Source organism: Protopterus annectens, chromosome 11.part0, assembly GCF_019279795.1.
Source record: "Protopterus annectens isolate FY-2018-M chromosome 11.part0, PAN1.0, whole genome shotgun sequence".
In the NCBI taxonomy this organism is placed as follows: Eukaryota; Metazoa; Chordata; order Ceratodontiformes; family Protopteridae; genus Protopterus; species Protopterus annectens.
This window is the reverse complement of record NC_056745.1, coordinates 211975079-211999187: the sequence shown is the minus strand read 5'-3', so window position 1 is coordinate 211999187 and position 24109 is coordinate 211975079. Positions and strand designations below refer to the sequence as shown.

The 24109-nt window shown below is 41.6% G+C and overlaps 1 protein-coding gene across 1 annotated transcript in view; it reads right to left on the bottom strand.

The window, feature by feature from the left end:
- Window positions 1-24109, bottom strand: part of NTN4 (netrin 4) — a 299848-nt gene that overhangs the window by 154265 nt on the left and 121474 nt on the right. The window contains exon 4 of the mRNA XM_044087633.1: window positions 23444-23570. Coding sequence (XP_043943568.1) covers window positions 23444-23570 — 127 coding nt within the window. The remainder of the gene's footprint in view (window positions 1-23443; window positions 23571-24109) is intronic.

Below are 24109 nucleotides of genomic sequence, written 5' to 3'. Positions count from 1 at the left end.
GGATTTTACTCTTTTTTGCAACAGTTTCTTTCTTCTGTTGTAGAGTTTGTTTATGGCAGGGGACCACCAGATTGGCTTCCTTTTTTTGGAGGATAGCATCTTGGTTCTGTTAGTTGCCCAACACAATGCATCTGAAATTCTCCAGGTGCAACTAACATTAGGTAAGACTGCAGTCCAAACTGTAGCTTGCTACAGATCCTCCATCATGCCCCAAGATTCTCACTACACCTTTCTAGACATACTGGAAAATATTAAGATACAACCAAACACCCTAATACTGGGTGATTTCAACTACCCTGCCATTAACTGGGAAAACTACTTGTGTACCAACACCTTTGCCCAACAGTTCTTGGAATTCATAAATTCCAATGCCCTCGATCAGCTAATCCATAATCCCACCAGGGGCTCCAATATCCTAGACCTGGTATTACCAACATGAGAAATCAATGCTCCACACCTCTGGTCACCGCCTCGTTGGTCAGGTCTGACCATAAGCTAATTGCCCTTGACGTCCACATCCCTCCCCCACCTCCCAGTAAGGAAACCTCCTTAAAAAACTTCTCCAAAGCCAACTTCATGCCACTCAAGTCAGAAGTGACAAACTTCATGACACCCATGCAGACGGCAACTGAAAGTTAGACTGCTGAATCCTACACTAAGGCACTGTACGAGCACATCCACTCATGCATGAATCGTGCCATTCCACATAGAACCAAGATGCTCTCCTCCAAAAAAAGGAAGCCAATCTGGTGGTCCACTGCCATAAACAAACTTTACAACAAAAGGAAGAAACTGTTGCAGAAAAGAGGAAAATCCCAGGATGCAAAAATCTCCCTTACCAGCCTCAGTAAGAAGCTGAGATCCTTCATAAAATCCTCCAAAGCTAGTTATAAAAATAAAATTGCCAAAGATTCCAAAGACAACCACAAAGCATTCTATAACTATGTCAAGAATCTAAACTGCAATGCTCAGATCTGCTCTGAGCTACAACAGAATGGCATTAAATATACTGATCCCAAGGATATTGCCAATATCCTGGCAGATCGATTCAGTGCCAACTTCACCCCCCCTCTCTCCCTAAAGGGCCCATCTCAATACCGAAAGATTGCCAAATTCTGGTAATAACGGCCACACAGGTAAAAAACGCACTCTCCAAAGCTAAGAATACGGCATCCGTGGGACCAGATGACATCCCGGGCTATGTACTACATGAAGTACAAAACAAACTGGCACCTCACCTAAGTGTCATGTTTAATCATAGCCTCACCTCAGGCTTTGTGCCCACTGAGTGGCGCACAGATACAGTTATCCCACTCCACAAGGGGGGATCCACCTTGGATCCTGAGAACTACTGTCCCATCTGTCTGACTAGCCTAATCTGCAAGGCTGTGGAATGTATTATCATGGAACTTATAAACAGACATTGGCAACGTTCAAAGACTGGACCACACCCAGTTTGGGTTTGTGAAGGGCCAATCTTGTCTCCTGAATCTGATTTACTTCTTTGAATCAGTCTCCAGAGCTGTGGACGAGGGTAAGGTGGTCCACACAGCCTATCTGGACCTCGCCAAGGCCTTCAACACCATCCCCCACTCTGGAATCATAGATAAACTTACTAAGCTGGGCATTAATCACTACATCACTAGATGAGTTGCCAACTGGCTTACTGACAGAACCCACATTGTAAAAGTAGCCAACTCCAACTCCAGCTCCAGACAAGTGACAAGTGGAGTACCTCAGGGTTCAGTCCTGGGACGACTCTTGTTTGGCATCTACTTCTCTGAAGTACAGGCCAACACTAAGGGACTCTGGCTAACAAAGTTCGCAGATGACTGCAAACTGGGAGCCATTATTGAATCCCCAAATAATGTGGATATTCTACAAAAGGGCCTTACAGAAACAGATGCTTGGTGCCAGAGCCATGGGCTCAGGCTCAATGCTGAGAAATGTATAGTTATCCCCTTTGGGAAAAAACATGTACCCATTAATTACCACATAGGTGGCAGTACACTAAACAGTGAAAGTGTGGTAAGAGATTTAGGGACACAGGTGGACAGTGGTCTCACCTTCGATAACCACATCATCACAACAGTCAGGAAATCCTTCTATGTGGCACACCTCATCACTAAGGGCTTTTCATCAAGAAAAAGGAGGTCATTGTCCCACTGTACTCATCCCTCATTAGACCCATTATAGAATACAATGCCTCTTTTGGTATGTACCTCTCAAGACATCTGCAACAACTGGAAAGGCCACAGAAATACCTCACTAAAAGAATCACAGGCCTAAAGCAGATGCCCAATGCTGACCGTCTAAAAAAACTCCAGCTATACTCTGTCACATATCGTCTACTCAGAGGTGATCTCTGCTTAACATACAAGGCCATGTCAAACCCAGAGCTGTTGGACATGCTACACTTAAAGAAATCCCAATCCCTCAGAGCCGCACGCTCCAGGGATCTAAATCTTGTCATCACAATGAACAAAACATGCTGGAGGGATAGGTTCCTGACCCAGAGACTCCCCAGACTCTGAAATAGACTACCCATACATGTCAAGCAGAGCGCCTCTTTAGCCCTCTTCAAAAGGAACCTTGACAACTGGATGGGAGATAGGAAATTCACCCCGGGGATCACATCCGTCGCCTTGCTAGACAGGGGTTCAGGGAAGTAAATATTGTGGGAAGAAATAGCCAGGGAATTGTTATGGCTAGGCATGTATAGGCCATAGGGCCAATAGCCTAGTACCAACCTATGAACCTATGACCCTATAACCACTGGCACTAGAAATCTTGCTAGACATAAACTAAAACATAGTTAGCATGCTGAAATGTAAGGAACTTTAGGCTGACATCACAAAAGTGACATTGGTACAGAATGTAAACCTCACCAAGACTGCAGTATCCCATAGAATTCCCTTTGCTCTAAAGTATAGCACTCTTGGAGTTAAATATGTAATGTGCAAGATTCTGTGGCTGCACAGATATGAAGCTTCATGCAAAAATGCTTCAGAGGTGTTTATAATGGGTTTTCTTTGCTTTTATTCTGTCTTGTAGTTGCTGTTATGTAAATACTGTTTTCAATGTCAATGAGAAGTGTTATATATTTTTGGCATGAATTCCTGAAACACACAAGTAAAGTACATCCGTTGAGACATAACATGAGAATATAAGAAAATTGAAAAACAGCATGGCTAACACTAACGTTTAATTAAATGTTTTATATGTCTGTACAGTCCACATTGACTAATTTGAGGGCTGCACCACTGCATGAGTAACCTAAACTACATTAAATCTTGTACTACATCTAACTGAAGGGAATATTTAATTTTGTTGGAAAAGCAATGATTTACTCTATGTTTAAGGTAGTGTGGCTAGTTTACTTAGTGGGGTTGAGGAGAGGTACAAGTTGATGCAACCCCAGTAGAAAATATTAACTAAGTACTGTTTATCCCGATATCTAACCTATCATTCCTACTTCAAAGTAACAGTATTATTTTTCTTCTCTTACACGTCTCATTTTACTGAATTTTTATTTGTAAGTTTCTGAATACATGAAAGTTGTTTGAGTCAATGTTTTTCAAACTGACTATTTGATCTTTGAACTGTCACCATGTATCTAATTTATCTGTTATGTATATTATCAAATGGAATTAATTGGGTGTATCTGTTTTTCCCTGGCAGAAACGTGGATCACTAACCAAAGCCTCATTCTAAACCCAGCCAAAACTAAATTACTCCTCTTCAGCCCTCACAGATCTCCACCCTCTTCGTCTAACTTTTCAATCTCCTCTCATAACAACACCACCATCCCACCCAGCAGTCACGCCAAATTGCTAGGCCTTGAAATTGACAATAGCCTTAAATCTGACATTCATATCTCCCAGACCATAAAAAGAGTCCCCAGAAAAATGGGCCTACTCTATCGCAACAAACAGATGTTCTTCGTTCCACATTGCTGCAGTCCTTACTATTGGGTAGTCCGCTGTCCAGTCGGCCCGAATACCAGAGTATATGGCTGACGTCGGTCAGGCGCATTAGACTGGACGTCAGTGCGTCAGGGTACTAATGCGCATGCCCGCCGTCATAGCCTCAGTCTTTTTTGCCGCATGGTCCGATGCAGAAGCAGTTTTGCGAGTGCAGGTTGGCGTTCTGAAATATTTCCGAAACCGGAGTTTCAGACCGAATCAGAGTTGGCTAAGTACCCCGTTGGGGAACATTTTGGTTTTCTTGCCTCAGTATTTAACCGGATGTCAGAAAAAGTGAATAACTGTATTTCTTGTGGGAAACAGATACCTCATAGGGATTACCATACCTTGTGTATACCTTGTTTAGGGCCTGAGCACGACGTTGTTGGATGCCGCTCTTGTGCTAGGTTTAACAAACGCACTATTAAGAGACGGTTAGACTGTGCTAGGTTAGTGTTTGGGAAGCGTTGCAATTATAAAATGCCGTCGGATGCTCCGGCCGCTTCGTCAAGAAGCGCAAGGACAAAACAGCGAAGCCTAGGGTTGATGAACCGGCAGTCCCAGACGTCGGTTCTTTAGAAGGCTCAGTGGAGCCAGAGGTTTTGCCAGGAGTTTCTATGGAGTCTCAGGCTGAGACTTTACTGTTACAGGATGTGCCTTCTCAGGAGGTAGGCCAGGCTGAGGGGGCTTCTCAGGTAACTGTTCTTCCCTCTCTTCCCAAGGTAGTTAGAGCCTCTCCTTCTGTTGCCAAAACTTCTTTGAGAGGTAGGCCAAGTTCAGCTTCAGTGGGGGCTTCTCCTAGCATTTCAGGTTCTGTGCCTAAGAAACATATGCTTAAAATGGCAGAAGATTTGATTACTATGATTAGAGGTTCTATGCCCCCTCCTGATAAGAGGCCTAGGGTGGAACCGGAGTTTGATAGTTTTGAACAGTGTTCAGAGGCTTCTGAGTCTTCTGCGGAGGATTTGCAGGAGTATCCTCCTTATTCTGATTCTGATGTGGATGACTCCACTCCTACAGCTTCTCCTCCTGAGGATTTCTCATTTTCAGAGACTCTGCATTCCATGAGGGAGCACTTTAAATGGGAAGGCCAGGATTACTCTGATTCCAGGAAAAGGCTTAGGGAATTCTTGTTTTTGCCCCAGCATAGGCCCTTAGCTATACCTCCTGTGTTGAATGTGGTGGAAGATGTTGTTGCAGAGGCTTCCCTGAACCCTGATTCTTTGCCTCCTGCTCCTGTTAAACCTGATAGGTACTATAGGGTGCCTGAAGCTCATAAGTATCTTTTTAAGAGTCCTAGGGCAGACCCGAAACTGTTTCTCAGGGACCTAAAGGTGTTAAGGCCTCTGTGGTTAAAAACCCTGTTCCCACTGATAAAGAGGCAAGGGCTTTGGATAGATGGGGAAAGAAAGTGTATACTTCTTCCACTTTAGCCATGAGGCGTTGAATTGTCAGTTTCACATGCTTAAATATCAAAATTATCTCCTTTCACAACTGAAATCTAAGGTGGATGCTTTGGCGGAAGGTATTGAGTGTAAAGAGTTGCTGGATTTAGTTCATGTGTCTGAACAAGTGGGTAAGCATTCTTTGCAATGTGGTTTTGATGCTGTACAGGCCTCCTCGAGGGTGGCTGCCACTAGTTCTGTTCTTCGCAGGCACGCCTGGTTGAGGGATCAGAATTTAGCTGAGCATGTTAAGACAAGGATTTTGGATGCTCCTTTACAGTCTGATGTGTTGTTTGGTTCGCCTGTGGAAGCAGTTTTAAAGAAAATGGAGGACAAAGCTAAGTCTATGCAAACTGTTAAAGATTTTTTGCAGGTGCAGCCACCGAAGTTTAGTAGAAATTGGCCTACTAAGGGATGGACATATCCTGCTTATGATTCCCAGTCTAGGGGTAGGTCTAGACGTGGTAGGGGCAGAGCTCAAGGTTCTTTTAGGCCTAGAACAGGGAGTTCACCTGCTCAGACTTCTGGTGAGGGCAGGGGTCAGTCCTTTCGTAAACAGACCCAATGACCTGCCTTTTCAGCTGCCAGTAGGTTCTCGTCTGGCAGCTCCTTTAGGAGGAAGACTGTCTCTTTTCAAAGGAAATTGGGATTTAATTACTCAAGACAGATGGGTGTTGGATATCATTCACCACGGTTACCGGTTTTATTTCCATACATTGCCCCCTTTCAAAGGCATGCCAGATGTTCCTCCTCCACAAAGGAAAGAGGCTCACAAGCAAATTTCTCTGTTACTCCAAATAGGGGCCATTCAGCCAGTCCCTGTATCAGAAAGGGGCCTAGGATTTTATTCTCGCCTGTTCCTAGTACCAAAGAAGGGGAACACGTGGAGACCAATTTTGGATTTATCTATCCTCAACACTTATCTGGACATTCCCAAGTTCAAGATGTTGACGTTACAACAGCTTTTACCTCTGCTGGGCAAAGATCACTGGATGGTGACTTTAGATCTCAAGGAAGCTTACCTTCATGTGCCTATAAGACTAAGTTGCAGGAAGTATCTGCGTTTTCGAGCTGGAAATTCTCATTATCAGTTCTCTGCATTGCCCTTTGGCTTATCTACTGCGCCCAGAGTATTCACAAAGGTTCTGGCTCCAGTGATAGCTTACTTCAGGCTAAAAGGAATTCAAATCTATCCTTATTTGGACGACTGCCTGATTCTGGCTCAAGAAAAGGAAGACCTCCTACAACATCTGGAATATGTTATAGCAGTGCTAAGATGCCTAGGGTATTCTGTGAACGAAATAAAGTCCAGTCTAGTACCCTCTCAAGACATGTGCTTTCTGGGTGTGAGACTGAATACAGCAGCCCAGATGGCCTTTTTAACCCCGGACAAACAAAAGAGTCTATCACTTTACTTCCATCAGCTATCTCATCAGTCCGTGCTGACTGCAAGGACAGTCCTTCAAGCATTAGGGTTCATGGCATCTTGTATTCTGGTGCTTCCCAATGCCAAACTGCATATGAGGAAGCTACAATGGTATCTCAAAAATGTATGGACACAGCACTGCCAGGATTTGGACACTGTCATTCAAATACTACCTTGCCTTCAAAAAGAATTTTTGTGGTGGGCTCAGGAATGTCACCTAAACAAGGGACTCTCTGTGACCCGGCCAGAGGCGAGTCAGATTTTAACGACAGATGCCTCGGACATTGCTTGGGGAGCTCATCTAAATGGAAAGTGGATACAAGACAAGTGGCCTGCCAGACTACAGCATCTACATATCAACATGAAGGAGATGTTAGCAGTCCAGTTTGCATTAATGGCTTTCAAGGAGTTACTTCTTCCAGGGCAGGTGTTGATTCTAACAGACAACACAACTGTCATGTGGTACATCAACAAGCAAGGGGAACACATTCTTATCCTCTATGCAGGCAAGCAATGATTTTATGGGAGACTGCGCTAAGCTTGCAACTAACTCTTCAGGCAAGGTTTCTGCCGGGAGCACAGAACTCCTTAGCAGATGTGTTAAGCAGACAAATCATGGATCCCCACGAGTGGAAACTGGATCTTCATGTATTTCAGAAATTGACAGTGTCATGGGGAACTCCAGACATAGATCTGTTCGCTTCTCCACTAAACCACCAGCTGCCAAAGTTTTGCACAAAGGGGTTTCATCACACAGCTTGGAAAGTGGATGCTCTGTCTTTCAGTTGGAAAAACCTTCATGTGTATGCCTTTCCACCTCTGCCTCTTCTTCCAAAGGTGCTATTAAAAGTCAGACAAGACAAGCCAAGGATGATTTTGATAGCTCCAGATTGGCCACGGCAACATTGGTACCCACTTCTAAGGAGTCTGGTAAGGAAGCCTCCATGGACTTTACCTTTGATTCCTCATCTGTTATCTCAGAAGGACGGTCATCTGCTCAATGTCAAGCTTCACTCTCTTCATCTAACAGCTTGGCATATTCTGTGTTGAAACACAGCAGGTCTCAACTTCCTCAACAAGTTTTAAATGTGATTATGGAAGCTAGAAGACCTAGTACGAGGAAAGTGTACATGAAATATGGAAGAGATTTTTATTTTGGAGTACAGCAAAGAATTTGGAGATTTCTGAGCCTAATTTGAGTGTGGCTCTTCAATATCTTACTGAATTATTGGACAAAGGTTTGTCCTTCTCTTCCATTAAGATTCATGCTGCAGCAATTTCAGCTCACTATGATTGTGACCCACCATTGTTTTCGCATCCTTTATTCAAGCAGTTTCTTAGAGGGGCAAAGAATATAAGACCCCCACGTAGAGCTCCTACTCCTGCTTGGGATCTCAATTTTGTGTTGGAAAAACTTACTCTACAACCTTTTGAGCCTGCGGCTACTGCTGAATTGAAATACTTGTCATGGAAGACTGCTTTTCTGTTGGCTATTACTTCTGCAAGAAGGGTGTCTGAGTTGCAGGCCCTTATGGCAGTAGAGCCCTTTTTGATTTTCCATAAGGATAGGGTATCATTACGTACTAATCCTTCCTTTATGCTTAAGGTGGTTTCTAGTGTGGCTTTAAACCAAACCATTCATTTGCCTACTTTTTATGCAGACCCCCAAAATAAAGGGGAAAAGATTTTGCACACTTTAGATGTACACAGGGAATTGCGTTATTATTTAAGCAGGACTAAGGATTTTAGGCAGTCTCAGCAGTTGTTTGTTTCTTTTGCTTTGAGTTCACAGGGCAAGCCTGTGTCAAAACAAACTATTTCTAGGTGGATTGGGTTTTGCATTGCATTTTGTTATTCCCATCATGGCAAGGAGATTCCAGCTGGGATTAGGCCTCATTCCACTAGGGCTACTGCCACTTCAACAGCATTTCTAAGGGGGGTGGCAACTAAGGATATTTTGGAGGCAGCTACTTGGAGTTCAGTGCATACTTTCTCTAAGCATTATCACCTTCCTATCTACTCTAAGTCTAGGGCTGGTTTTGCCACAGCTGTTTTGCAAGGCATGTTGTCAGCTCCTACTTCTTTATGATTTGCCAGCCTCCCTTACCTCTGCTTTGGGATTCTACCCAATAGTAAGGACTGCAGCAATGTGGAACGAAGAACATAGTACAGTTTTGTACCTACCATAAATGTAGATGTTCGAGGATACACATTGCTGCAGTCCAATTTACCCTCCCTCCTTCCCCTCTGTGTTTAGGGGTGGTTGTGTAGGTGAGGTTATCTGCTGATATTTTTGTATATATTGTACATATTTTTGGTGCAGGTATTTTGGGCCTTGTCTTTTTAGGGTCTTCTGACATCTGGGGCAAGAAAAGACTGAGGATATGACGTCGGTCATGCGCATTAGTACCCTGATGTACTGACGTCAGTCTAATGCGCCCTGACCGACGTCAGCCATATACTCTGGTATTCGGGCCGACTGGACAGCGGACTACCCAATAGTAAGGACTGCAGCAATGTGTATCCTCGAACATCTACATTTATGGTAGGTACAAAACTGTACTTTTCTCACCAGTCACTCTAAGGTTACCACAGCCAGGACACACCTCCTATCGACCCTACTTTATGCCTCCCCCTTGCTTACCAATCTCCAAAAAAACTGAGCTCAACAAACTAGATAGCTGCTACAGTAAAATAGCCAGATTCGCCACAGGGTTACCTTCTAGAACCCACCATTGTGAAAGCCTCAAAAAACTCAACTGGCTAGAACTCCCCCTGACCCTTCAAGTCAACCAACTAGCACTTGCTCACAAAGCACTACATCATCCAGGCAACACACCAGCCCTGCAGCAACTACTCCAGGCTTACACCACTACCAGATCCCTGAGATCAAGTACCCAACACCTCCTTAAGGTAACAAACTTTAAAAATGAGGCAGGTAGATCCGTTTATAGCCACTTCATCTCTAAAATCTGGAACTCCTTTCCAGCCCACATAATAAATAACAACTCCACCACCCAATTCAAAAAACTACTCCAAACACACTTCCTGAATCACAGATTATGTACCTGTACTACCCCTGGATAGTAACTCGTATGTGTCTGTTTTCAGCAACTAGAGTAACAGCTTATCTACTGCTTTTGTAATGTCTGCCTGGGGTAATAGTATCACTGAACACGGTAAAGAAACCTAAAGGACAGAGTATGTCTCTCATGTGTAGAAATGAGTTATGGAAGTTATCTACTCTATCTTCCTGCTATACTTGCTGTTAAACACCTCTGTAACATGTATATATTAATGTAGCCTGTGAATGTTGGCAAATACACTCTTTGGTTAACTCACTATCTTATATGTACAATACTTCTATATGAAGTATAACGATTGTGTACTCTATATTTTGTTTAATTGAACCTTTTGGTTAACATGTATTTCTCTTGTTAATGATTTTACTACTCTGGAGCTTTTCTCCCCGGGCCTCCACTGAAAATGGACATATATCCAGTTGGACTCTCCCAGTTAACAAATGTAAAATGAAATAAATAAATAAATTAAAAGGAACTTAACATTGGAGGAAGGGCATCTTTTAGCATTTATTTTTTTATTGCAGTTCCTAATTGGGCTGAAAAAAGGAATTAAAGTGAGGTTTATGTTGTTTTGAGTCTAGATGCCATTTGTAATTGTCATAAACATTCGGAATTGTTAAGATTTCATAGTGATAAAAATACTTCCCAAGATAACAAACCATCCCCCCAAAATGCTGTCCTAATAAAACTAGTAAATATCTTCCATCTGTTCTGTGTTGGACAATCAAAGCTTTTCCTTCAGCTGTTGAGCCATACGGACTCCAATAAACCACTGTTGGTACAACTAGATTGAAAGAAAATGATACATACATCTGTTTTGAGTTCTGTTTGTCCCAGAAATGGTTACATCACATATCGTGAATAGCAAAGATCCTGCAATCCTGAATAGATGGAAAAGACAGACATATTGAAAGGGTCTTCAGACATTTGTAACAGTAATGCATTTCAGTCAGTAGATCTCACTTACTCTCACAGTCTCAAATATGTCATATGATCCTAAGCACCATGTGCCTCTCATTCCAACTTTTTGTCCTTCCCCAGCCAGTAACAGCAAGTTTCTCTTTACACTTTATACACATATTCACTCCCCCATTCTGCCTTGTATGAGCAGCCAACATTGCCAAGGAGGACTCTCTTCTTTCTAGATGGAGGTTGTCTTTTAACAGCCGATACTTTTACCCAGGCAGTTGTTAGGAAAGTGAAAGTCAGGTGGGTTCACTACAAGTGCTTGAGTCCCAAGTGCTTAAAAACAACTATCTTGCAGTCAGGGACTTGAGTACCTTGTAGTTTGACTAGGTTGCTGTTACTGCGTGAACTGGAATATGAATTCAGACAAGTAGCTGTGGGGAAGCAGCACTGCTTGTGCCCAAACCCGACTATGAGTGGGTAAGCAGCTGTGGGGAAGCAGCACTGCTTGTGCCCAAACCCGACTATGAGTGGGTAAGCAGCTGTGGGGAAGCAGCACTGCTTGTGCCCAAACCCGACTATGAGTGGGTAAGCAGCTGTGGGGAAGCAGCACTGCTTGTGCCCAAACCCGACTATGAGTGGGTAAGCAGCTGTGGGGAAGCACCACTGCTTGTGCCCAAACCCGACTATGTGTTGGTAAGCAGCTGTGGGGAAGCAGCACTGCTTGTGCCCAAACCCGACTATGTGTGGGTAAGCAGCTGTGGGGAAGCAGCACTGCTTGTGCCCAAACCCGACTATGAGTGGGTAAGCAGCTGTGGGGAAGCAGCACTGCTTGTGCCCAAAGTCAACTATGAGTGGGTAAGCAGCTGTGGGGAAGCAGCACTGCTTGTGCCCAAACTTGACTATGAGTGGGTAAGCAGCTGTGGGAAAGCAGAGCTGCTTGCGCCCAAACTCAACTATGAGTGGGTAAGCAGCTGTGGGAAAGCAGCACTGCTTGTGCCAAAACTCAACTATGAGTGGGTAAGCAGCTGTGGGGAAGCAACACTACTTGTGCCCAAACTCGACTATGAGTGGGTAAGCAGCACTGCTTGTGCCCAAACTCGACTATGAGTGGGTAAGTAGCTGTGGGGAAGGAGCTTGACTTTAGGGGTTAGGAAGCAGGAAGAGAGTTTTAGGGTTATGGAATAGAAAGGAAGTTTTAGGTTTTGAGAGTGATCGAGGATTTCAGGATTAGGAAGGGATAGTAGAGATTTAGGGTAAGGGACTGAGTGGGAGTTTTGGGTTTAGGATTTAGATTCTGTTCGGGCTACGTAGTGTAGTGTATAGAATCCGGTATTGGGAGGGCAAGGCAGAACTAGGATATGGTCAAGGGGGAGCTAGAACACTTACTTTTTCAAGCAAATGGCAACAAGCGGGAACCAATGCAAGACGCCACTGTGAAGACAGAACACACACACACACACACACACACACACACACACACACACACACACACACACACACACACACACACACACACACACACACACACACACACACACACACACACACACACACACTCTCTGATAATTCAACCCATGGGTTTGATCACAGTGCTACAAATCGGATAGCACTGCTGATTTGTTCTGCCACTCCATGGTGTGTCCAAGAGCACCAAGTCTCACACTAAGAAGCACTATCTCCCACTGTAGTGCTGTTTGGCTATGTGATCTCAATTCCTGAACTCATTACTGTGCTAAAGAAATCTCCTGCTCACTAGATAAGCTTCTTGGTGGTGGTGGTGGAGCTGAAGCAACAGATTTGCTTCAAGTTCTGGGCTGGTTGTAGTTGCTGAAGTGTCCAGGGCTGATGCTGAAAGTTGACAGATTGCTCTTTTTTCCTTTGGAGCATTTTTGTTTTTAAATTAACTTAACTGGCTCACTGTCTCCTCACACTTCTCACCCACTAGCATTCATCTTTATGGTTTCACCCAGCTTATCTACTGTCCTACTTTTATCCACAAGCCTACAAATTCTAGCTCCACTATTGACTGGATTCTAGTCTCACATCCTAACCTCTGTCATCATCCTGAATCTCTTCCAGACTGTATTAGTGATCACTCCCCTATATGAGTCCTAAGGTCCTCCCCTCACCTCCCCAAACTTCACAAATTCAGAGAATGTCATAACCTAACTAACTACAATCAAGAGACTCTCAGTAATCTACTCTCTTCCATTGACTGGTCCTTTCTCTTCCATCTCCCTTTAGACAAAGCTGTTCTCCAATTCAGTACTATCTTCCTTAACATTTTAAATTCTTTAGCACCCGCTAGAATAGTTAGAGTCAAATCTCATTACTCACATTGGCTCACCCAGTCTACCTGTGTTATTATTCACAACACAGACTCTGCCTGTAAACATTGGTCAGAAACAAAATCTCTCATCTATTACAACAGATATAAGGAACTTCGTAATCTGGCCAAGAAAAACATACGCATTGATAAATAAATTTCTACCACGACTCTTTGTCCACACAATTTAGAAACCCTAAAAAATTTTGGAATTCTGTCAATCATATTCTCCACCCTGGAAACCCTTCTATACCTAATCCTTGCCCCGGTAACACTCTCCTAGAAACTGCAAACACTTTTAACACTTACTTCATTGACACCATAAGTAAGTTCATGCCATCCTCTATTCCAACAAATCACTCTCCTCCCACTACCCACTACCCACCACCACAATGCTGCCATTTCTCATTTAATCCTATCCCACCTCCTATATTAAAAACCTCCTACTCACAATTAAAATGTATTTCCCCTTCTGCTGACAACCTGCCCTCTGTCTTCCTAAAGGATGCTGCTAGCTCCATAGCATATCCAGTTATTATCCTCATTAATTGCTCTGAATCTACTGTCCTACCTCTTTGGAAGAAATTTCACACTATACCTGTTCACAAAGGGGGTAACTCAGTTTAACTTTCTATCATTAAAGCAAAGCAGATCCACAACCTGGAAACTGGCTCTGGAAGCCCAAAATGAAAAGTTGATGAAATGCTGATATTCCTTCTTCCGCAAGGCAGAAAATGAAAGGCTGAAAGGCTGCAACTTACATAAAACTTTCTTGCTTTAATAACAAACAAAAATCTCCTCAAGCGCTTCCGCTCAGCCTGGTGCTGAGCTTTTTCAAGATACAATAAAATCAAGCTGGTTGCTCTTTATATACATAGTCAAAACTTGACCAATAATTCAATTAGTAAAAGAGAAGGTCTAATTAACCCTTCAAATTACTTGCTGGTACAAAACCTGCTTGCAGGCAAACCATTACTAAGCACAACTCACTGCAATGTCCAACAAAGTATATGCATAAACTTAATAATCAATTGTTGGTGTACACACAGATTGCCATAAAAATATACAGTGTTAAAAATATGCAATATTAAAACTATGCAATGTTAAAACAATATTCAAAAGCCAATACTATACACATACTAGTATGTTAAAAATGGTTAAATGTGCTGTTTGTTCAGCAAAATTTTTATTTTTGTATGTAAACCCTGAAGACACTGGAAAACCGAAAATTCATAATTTAGCCTTTCTTAACCTCAGGACGCTGCTAATACTGCAAGCGTCATTGAGCCCTGGTCGCCTTCCTGCATCTAGTCTTAGCTGCCATAGTAACTCTTTGTATTCTAAAAGAGACCCCCAGTCCCCCCCCTTTCATCCAACCTTAGCTGTTCTAAAATAATGAATTTAATTTCCATGTTGGGACAAAAAAGGGAATGTCTATAAAAAGCATTAGTTTCCTTTTTCTTAATTATATCATACTGATGCTCATAAATACGTCTTCTGAGGGTTCTTTCAGTCTTTCCTATGTAGAAACTTTTACATCTAGTACATAAACCTAAATAAACAAAAAATTTGGCATTGCAATTATAATGGCCCCTTGGTTGATATAAGAATTTTCTTGATGGTAAATATAACCTATGTCCATTGAATATAGGTGGGCATTGCTTGCACATTCCACATTTGTATGTGCCTTCTTTTTTATTATCACTACTTGCCATTGGTTTGTTCTGATTCATCTCTAGCATTTTTTTAAATTGGTACCCCTACATCTAATGAATCTAGGAAACTCTGGAATCATATTCCCTAACCTATCGTCCAGTCTTAGGATCGGCCAGTATCTCTTTACACTGTTTTCCACCACCTCATAATCAATACTAAAAGTATGGATGTATCCTTTTTGTTCCTTATTCTGCAGGCTACTGCCCACTTGGCATATTGATGTGCCCGTGGTGTCTAGGAGAGGTGGATATTTTGTTTCCCTGCACCTAATAATCTCTGTCGCTAGCTCTTCAACAAGAAGGCTAGGATACCCTCTTTCAAAGAATCTTTCTTTTAGGAACCTAATTTCCTCCATAAACACCTGCTTTGTGTTGCACATTCTGGAGGCACGGATAAATTGCCCCTTGACTATGCCTCTTTTTTGATATTCAGGGTGGTTACTTTTAAAATGCAAAAAAGCATTTGAATAGGTGGGCTTCCTAAACACACTTGATATGAACCTATTGTTAACTTTATCTTTAACCAAGTGCACATCCAAATAATTCAAGCTGTCAAAACTCAATGAGTGTGTAAAGGTTAAAAAAGAAGTAGTGCTGTTGATGTAATGAAAAAATTCCATATTCCATATTTGCCCTAGTACCACTCCATACAAGACAAATGTCATCAAGAAATCTGACATAATGCTTGATGTACTGTGCCCACTCTGTGCCAAAAATGTATGTGTTTTCCCATTTATGCAACACTATGTTTGCATAAACTGTGGCATAGGCCGCCCCCATTGCAACACCTGATTTTTGCCTGTAGAAATGACTGTTGAAACAAATGAAATTATTTTCCAGGATTAGTTCCATTAGCTCCACCAACAAGTTTGTGGTGTTGGAAGTAAGTTTAGCCTCTTTAACTAAAACATCACTAAACCATTTCAGTCCTGTAGAATGAGGTATACTGGGGAACAGTTGAACAATGTCTATAGTTACCAGCAATAGATCCGGATGGTATGCTAGGGATTGCAGACCTTAAGAAAATCCCAAGAATCCCTGCAGATGTACTTCAAAGAAGCAGCAAATTGCTTCAAAGTGTGGTCTATAAATTTCCCAATCGGTTCTGTTATACCTCCTTGCCCAGATACTATAGGTCTGAAGTGCAGGGGGTCCAGACCTTTGTGTGTTTTCAGGATGCCAAATATTACAGGAATTCTTGGCTTGGCAACAATTAAAAAATTATACAATTTTTCATTAAAACCCCCTTGCAAAAGATGGTCATATAAAATGAAAGAAATTCTTGAGTATGCCATATGTAACTCATTCCTGGACACCTGTTCATACTGCTCCGGGTCCTGCAACATCCGTTCAGTTTACTGAATATAGTCTGAATTGTACATCAGAACTAAACCCCCCCCTCTTATCTGTTTTCATAGCCCTACAGTTATTACTTTTGAGATCCTTGATTAAATTCATCTCATTCCTACTGATATTATGGGGGTCATTTCTTTGCTTATTATTGTTAATCATCCTGATGTCTTTTTCCATCATTTCTTCAAATATTTTGACTGTTGGGTCCATAGGTGGGTTAAATGTACTCCTACGTGAAAGCTCCATACTTACAGGAAGTTCCCCTTTAAAATAAAGCATTAGGTTCAGTTGCCTGCTAAACATTTTTAAATCTATCAACTCCTGTTCCATCCTGTTAGAAAATGCTGGCACAAAATGCAGTCCCTTGGTGAATAAATCAAAATGTTCTGTTCTCAAACTAATGCTGGTATAATTGTAAATCGAAAAATTGTTTTCTGTTACCACTGTAACCTTATTTGAAGCATTCAAGCTGGCCACAGCGTTGGTCGTGTGTGGATAGCTCGAAATAGCCTGCATGTCCTGGTCTACTTGTTCCCCAACCCCTGAAAAAATCCGTCCCCCCCCCCCCTGTTTGGGGGAAAGTGAAAATCCTGGTGTAAGGAATCTCTATCCTTCTCTGCAAACCTTTGGTTGTATCTTGGTGTCTCATACGGCATTTCTGTTCTATAACCCCTATTAAAATTTCCTTAACTTTTAACTTAATTAACTTTCTATCATCCCATTGCAAAACTCTCTCCCCTCTCCAAAATTCTTGAGCACCATGTGCATAAACAACTTATGTCTTATCTCTGTCATAAAAACCTTATTACCCCTACCCAGCATGGCTTCGGCCCCCATCACAGCACTACAACAGCTCTCATCTCCTTTACTAACTCCATCTCCATAGCCAGAGATAACAATAAGTTAGTGACCTGCTTATTCCTAGATCTCTCTAAAGCTTTTGACACTGTCTCCCACCCTATCCTTCTCTCTTAACTGGCTAAACTTAATCCCTCTCCTTCTACTATCTCTTGGTTTGCTAGCTACCTCTCTAACAGACAGCAGTTAGTCAGATGCCTCAATAGTCTATCATCTATTCTCCCCATAAAAATGGGTGTCCCTCAAGGCTCTATTCTTGGTCCTCTTCTCTTTAACATCTTTACTAACCAGCTACACACATCCTGTCCGCAGTCTTCCCTTATACAGTATGCTGCTGATTCATCTATCATCTCCATTGCAGACAACCCTTCTGACCTGTACTCACTCAAATCTCATTCAGTCTTGCTGAAGCTTGGCTTTCTAGCAACCAGCTGATACTGAACCCCAAAAAGACAAAACTTCTCCTGTTTCTACCTAAGTCTCTTAATCATCTCAAATCCTCTTTTTCAATCTCTTCCCCTCACTAACACTACTATTTCACCTGACTCTCACACAAAGCTCCTAGAAGTAATTATTGATGACCAACTTAAATTTAACCTCCATGTACACCAGTCTATAAAGAAAACCCATCAAAAGCTTGGCCTACTCTATAGACACAGATGGTTCCTTACTCCTAACTCCAGAATTTCACTTTCACAAGCTTCCCTCCTACCTAACCTATTCTACTGCTCTCAAATCCTTACTAACCTACAGTCAACTCTGCTATGTAAACTGGAAACCATCTACAATAAAGTTGCTAGATTTGCAGCTAAACATGCCACCTAAATCTCACCACTATGTTGCTCATAAAACTCTTAATTTACTAGAATTTCCCAGCCACCTCTTACTTACTCAACTATTTATCATCTACTCTGTCTGAAATAAACCATCCTCCTGCCCTAGCATATCTTCCATCATCTCTCTCTCTATAACCCTGTACGTTCCCTAAGGAGCTCTGATCTAGGACTCCTACAAGTCTACAAACCCCAAAAAATCATTTGGACAAAACCTCTATAGCTACCTTCCCGCACTAGCATGGAATAAGCTTCCTATGTCCCTTAGAATTATAACCCATAAATATGTTTTCAAGACTGCCCTCAAAAATCACATAATTTCTGCCTGGAAATGTAATTGCAATCACCCCACTTAATATGTTTCCTTCAGTTCTCCCTCCCTCTCTTGTCACCCCCCCTTCACTTTCCACCACCTTTCTCTCCCTTTCTGCTTGGCACTATTTCTACTACCTACTTTTCACCTTTACCCTTCTCAATCCTTACCCCCACCTTCTTATTTTTTGATACCTTTTATTTCTCTCTCCCCATGTTATCTTGCAGAGTAATAGTTAACACTTGATCCTTAGACATATCCCCTCTTTCTCGTCTCTCTATTTCCTCTAACAACTTCTTTACTTACTTCTCTTCCTCTTCTTCCACACTTACAGAATTCTTGATTTAGTTATGTTTTAAGTTCCACTCTTGCCAGATTTGACTTTATACTTCTTATGAAACTTACTTTTTCTCAATTATACTGTGCATTTTATCATTTAAGTCAATATTAGTGAATTTATATATCTTGTTACTATTTTAAAACTTGTTTTTGGGAGATTTTCTCCCCAGGCCTCCGCTGAAAAAAAGGCACAAGCTCAGATGGACTAACCCGGTCACAAATGTCAAATAAATAAATATGTAATGCCAGGCTGGATCCCCCCAGCCAGCACTGGGCTCAAGGCTACTGCCCACGTCATCTTGTGGTGGATCTGGCCCTGGGATCCTCCACTTTATCACAGGAAGTATGTGTATGACATAGAACACCTGTCACCCTGGCACGTACGTTTCAGACTCCTACCCTGTATTCTCCACCCAGTCTGTGTAGACAGGCATGAGTGATTGTGTTACTGTGTCTTTAGTTATCTGTGCACATGTTGATGAGTTTGACACACTCCACTTTCCCTCTTATGATAAACCAGGTACTGACCAGCCTAGCCTAATATTTTTACACTCCATTTATCACATTTGATCTGTGAGAGATTGTATTATCACTTTGTGCTCATCTGGACTAGACATCACTGCTTTGCCTGTACTGGTATGTATTGCTCGCATCACTGTCTAAGGGCTGATTCTGTGGTTGCCAGTTGTTGCTGAAACAATGTACTCTCTTCGGATGATGGTGCTTATGTACCTTCTCTATTGACACCTTGAGATTGCATTGTCCAACTGTACGTGTATACAGAGGCTGTAGAGCCTGTGTCCTCAGTGACCTATTATGGAGCATGCAACATGCCTGGAGCATCCTGCAAGCTGTGTAGGATCATACTAGAATGTCCCCCAACATGCTTCTTGACTTGTTTACTCAAGATCTCTGGACAAATCCAAAAATAATGAGGGGAGGGGACAAAGACTGAAAATCATTAGAAAATCATTTTACCTAGCCCAACTAATTACTAAAAGGCATATCCTCCGGGTTCAAGGAAGTTACTATCCTGCTTTATTATTTTCTTATCAAGTCTGTATTAGAATATATTGCCTCCTTTGTCAAGCTTCCGTTCAAACATATCATACAATTAAAAAAATCATTAAGTTTCTTCACAAAAAATGGCTATGCGCACTCTAAACTATACAGAGTACCTAAAAGCTCTATCACTCTACTCTTAATGTTGCAGATTACTGCATGTTATCTCTGCCTGTTCTACAAGGATGCAAAAGACCTTGTCCTGCTTAACTGCTTGCATGTCTGTAAAACTCGAATCACCACAAATAACCTATCTAGGGACCTAAACCTATCTCATAATATCAAAAGGCCTTGTTGGCATGATAGATACCTCTCCCAAAGGATACCCTACCTTTAGAATAAGTTCCCACTCCACATCAAACGCAGTAGTTTCCTCACTCTCTTTACATCTAATTAAGGAAAACAATAGATGGGCAACTGTAAAGTCACCCTTGGTCTAGCCTCTTGGACCCTTATGGACAGGAAAAGTGTGTGAACTGCAGTGACTGGGCTCTTAAAGGTCTTCTAAATTTCCTATTGTACAGCTATGACCCTATGAACCTAATTATGACCGAGGTCACCTTGTATATATCTTAATATCATTAAGAACTCTTTTTATTATCCCATTTCATTTAACTGTTTAATAGAACCAAACATTGCTCACAGAAAACTAGCATATACAACCCCTCAAAACAACACTGCTCACCTTGCTCACCTGAATAAACTCCCCTGGAATGAGATTTACTGATTTTAAAATGAAAAACATTAGAATAAAACAATCAAAAATAAAATGAAGCACTGACAGCAACTAGTCAGTTGGAAAACTAAGATTAAACTAACCAGAATATAAATAAAGAAATGAGCAAATCTTAATATAAACCTCAGTACACTAGTAAAATAGATTCAGAATTGACTGACAATGCAAAAAACATTATAAGATAGACTATAAAGTACCTCAGAAGCAGAATAGAAATCCAACAATGAGACTATATTCATAAAATTCTATAGAAACAACCTGACTCCCTCCTGAATGGACAACTTATACAATATCAAGCCCATTGAAAAGGGCAAGCTTAACTGGCATATATAAGTGGGGCTCTGTAATCCCTGGCCTGATAGTACAGAGGTTAAGGTGCAGGCTTACTAACTGGTAGACCTGTGTTCAAAACCTAACCAACAAACAACAAGACGGCAGCAGTATCTGTGCGGAAGAAAAGCCTGGCAATCTACTTCCATACTATGCCACAGAATCACCATGAGGTCATCATGAGTCAATTTCATGCTTGATTTAGTTATGTAATAAATTAAATATCTTGTACTACAGGACTAAAGAACTGAGTTCAGAACTCATAGCTTCACCACTTGTACTGAAACTGTTTCCTAAACCACGATGCTTCTTTTATTACATATTCGCCCCCACCTATTTCACACATTATCGTCATTATTAAACTACTTGTGAATGATGAGGGTCACCAACAACATCCTCAGCCTCATTATGTGGGATACACAGACATCTGCAGGCAAGCTGTCAGATATCATTTTTCCAACATGTCTTCAGTTTGACTTTGGGTCTTTTGCCAGTGGGACATGCTTGGAATGACCCCCATGGAAGATGCCCATATGGAATCCTCTCAAAAATGCTCAAACTATCTCAACTGACTTCTCTCAACATGGAGGGACAATAGCTATAATCCAAGATCCACCTGGATTGCAGAGGTTCTCACTCTGTCAAGGAGAATACGACTAGCCAGCCTGTGATGAAATATCATTTATCCTGCTCATATCCATGATTTCATCCTTTTGGTTAGCAGTCAAAGCACATGACCATAGGTGAGGGTGGAGACACAGACTGTTTAATAAAGTGAAGTCTTTATCATATGAATCGATCCTTACTGCCCCATTACAGTCGGGTACAACACCTGCAGTACTCACGCTACTGTACCTATCTAGTTATTAATCTCCCAATCCCTTATAACTTCATGTGTGAGCATGACCGCAAGATACTTAAACTTCATCCGAGGAACTGATCCCCTCCTCATCTGGAGAGAGTAAGCCACTCTTTTTAGAGGACAGGACTATAAACTCTGGTTGAGAGGTGAAGATTTTCATCCCAGCTGCTCATGCTCAGCTGCATATTGTTCCAGTGTGTATTGGAAATCAGATGAAGCTAAGAGACATCACTTGCAAACAATGAAAATGCAACTCTTAATCTTAGACTAAATATTGTGTACAACTTAATAGCCTGTCCATGAAAATCACAAACAGGAGATAAGACAAGATACACCTTTGGCAAAGCCCTATGCCCACTGTGGAAGTACTCAGCTTAATGTTGGGCATGTGGACACAGTTCCCTCATTCCTTAAATATAGGGGCCAAATGACATACTGAGGTCCTCGAACCCCATACTCTTGTAGCACTTCCTGCAAGACATTCTAAGGTAGAAGTTCATATGCATTCTCCAAGTCCATTGAACACATGGAGATGATATCAATGAACTCCTGTTACCACTTCAACACCTGTGCAAAGACAAAAAGTTGATTAGCTCTTCTGTAGTAAGGATGTAGTGAAGACACAAGACATACTATTCATCCTTAGTCAGAGGCTTGACTGTTGGATGAAGTCATATCTTCAACACCCTACATATATTTTCCTGGGAGGTTGAGGAACATGATACCTCTATAAATGGAACAAATCCTTCTGCCTTTCTGAAAATGAGGACCTCTATCCTGATTTGCCGGTCCAAAGGTACTCTCCCATCCTTCCATGCAGTGCTGAAAAGGTATATTAACCAAGACATCTTAACAATGTCTAGTGCCATAATCATTTCTATGTGGACCTCATCCAATCTCTCAGCCATGTCACAGTGCAACAATTTAATTGAAACCATGACTTCAAACAAACTGGATCCACCATCTGCTTCTACAACTACCTGCTCAAAGCAGGACATCTGACTAGATTCATGGGTTCCTCAAAGTCATCCTTCCACTTCTCAGCATTGCCCCCAGTTAATGACAGCATGTTTTTATCCTTGCTGAAAACAGCCTGGATAATATCCCACCTCCACCTCCTATGTCACTGAGTGGTTTATCAGGATCTCTTTGAGGCTATCCAAAGGTCCTGCTTCGCCAAACTCTTCCCACACTTGATCTCTACTATAGTCACGGTCTTCCTGGCTTGTAGACTTTATCTGCCTCTGGTGGAGTTCTAGAACGTTGCACTGTAACATCCATTAAGCCTTTTTGTCAAAATCAAGTTATGAACTCACAGCGCAAACCAAATGTCTGTATCTCTAAAATTGTAAATGTTAATAAAGAAGTACAAATGGCAAACTCTTCAGCACAACTTTAGCTTTATATTAGTAGTATTTATTATATTCAGTTTTAAAATCAACTTTAGTTAGTAACAATAATCACAGTAAAAGTAATGTTAATGATTTGTAAACAATTTACAATATATCAGTAAATGTGACTCAGTATACTCATAGACAATTAGCACCATGTTTGTTCATCAGGTTAAGCAATTCTGTGTATATTACCTGGTTCTTGAGGATACTTACAGACATATGAACATTATGGAGATACGTATCATTAATCCTGAAACTTTTCTGACTACTGTAGTTTTATGTTCTTTATTGTCAACCGGCATTTCCATGTAGTAATTTTTCTGTTAGTCACACCAGGAAATTAATCAAGGTTAAGGGTATACTTCCTGGCAGATGATGTTGAATGAAAACACAGAGAATGGTTCATGGCTTTGTCTCAGACCACGCCAAGCTAATATACATTATACATTTCTTATTTTCTCTTAATCATTACACTATATCATTCTGTTACTTACTTTTGCACTCATTTGGGGCACCACTTTTGCCATTAGCAGGCTGCCAGGGCTGGTCATTGTAAAGTGGGTCACATTGCTCACAATGGTCTCCTGCTGTGTTATGCTTGCATATGCACTTCCCATGAACCTGGAAAATTGGAAAAAACACTGTCTTAAAATCGTAAAATTAAGCAGTTAAGTGTGGTTTTAATTTTACCTTTTTAAATATTTATATAACTTCTTAGGCATGTATGCTAAACTATGGATACATACAATATGGTTCCACAAAAGAATCAACTAAGTTACTTAGTCTGCCCTTCTCCTACTAAAAGATAAGCATCAGATGCTAGAATAAATTCCATCTTTATAGGCTCATGGGTAGTTACTAGGCATATAGCCAGGAGATCATTGAAGAGCCTACCCAGTCGCACTGTAGGCAAATCAAGGCTAATGTAATTAAACTTTGCACCACAGGCTGCAGCTTATTAGGAGCTTGTAGCTTTAATACTCTGCAGTAACACCCAGATAAAACACTGGCCCGTTCTCCTACTGCAACATGAACGCAGGCTGCCTGGGTGAAAACTAGGAATCCTAATCACTAGAACATATGGAAAACACCTGCTAGAGTGTAGGGAACCCCTTCTTTCTTCTATTGGTCTCATAAGTCCTGATTTGCCATATGACCCC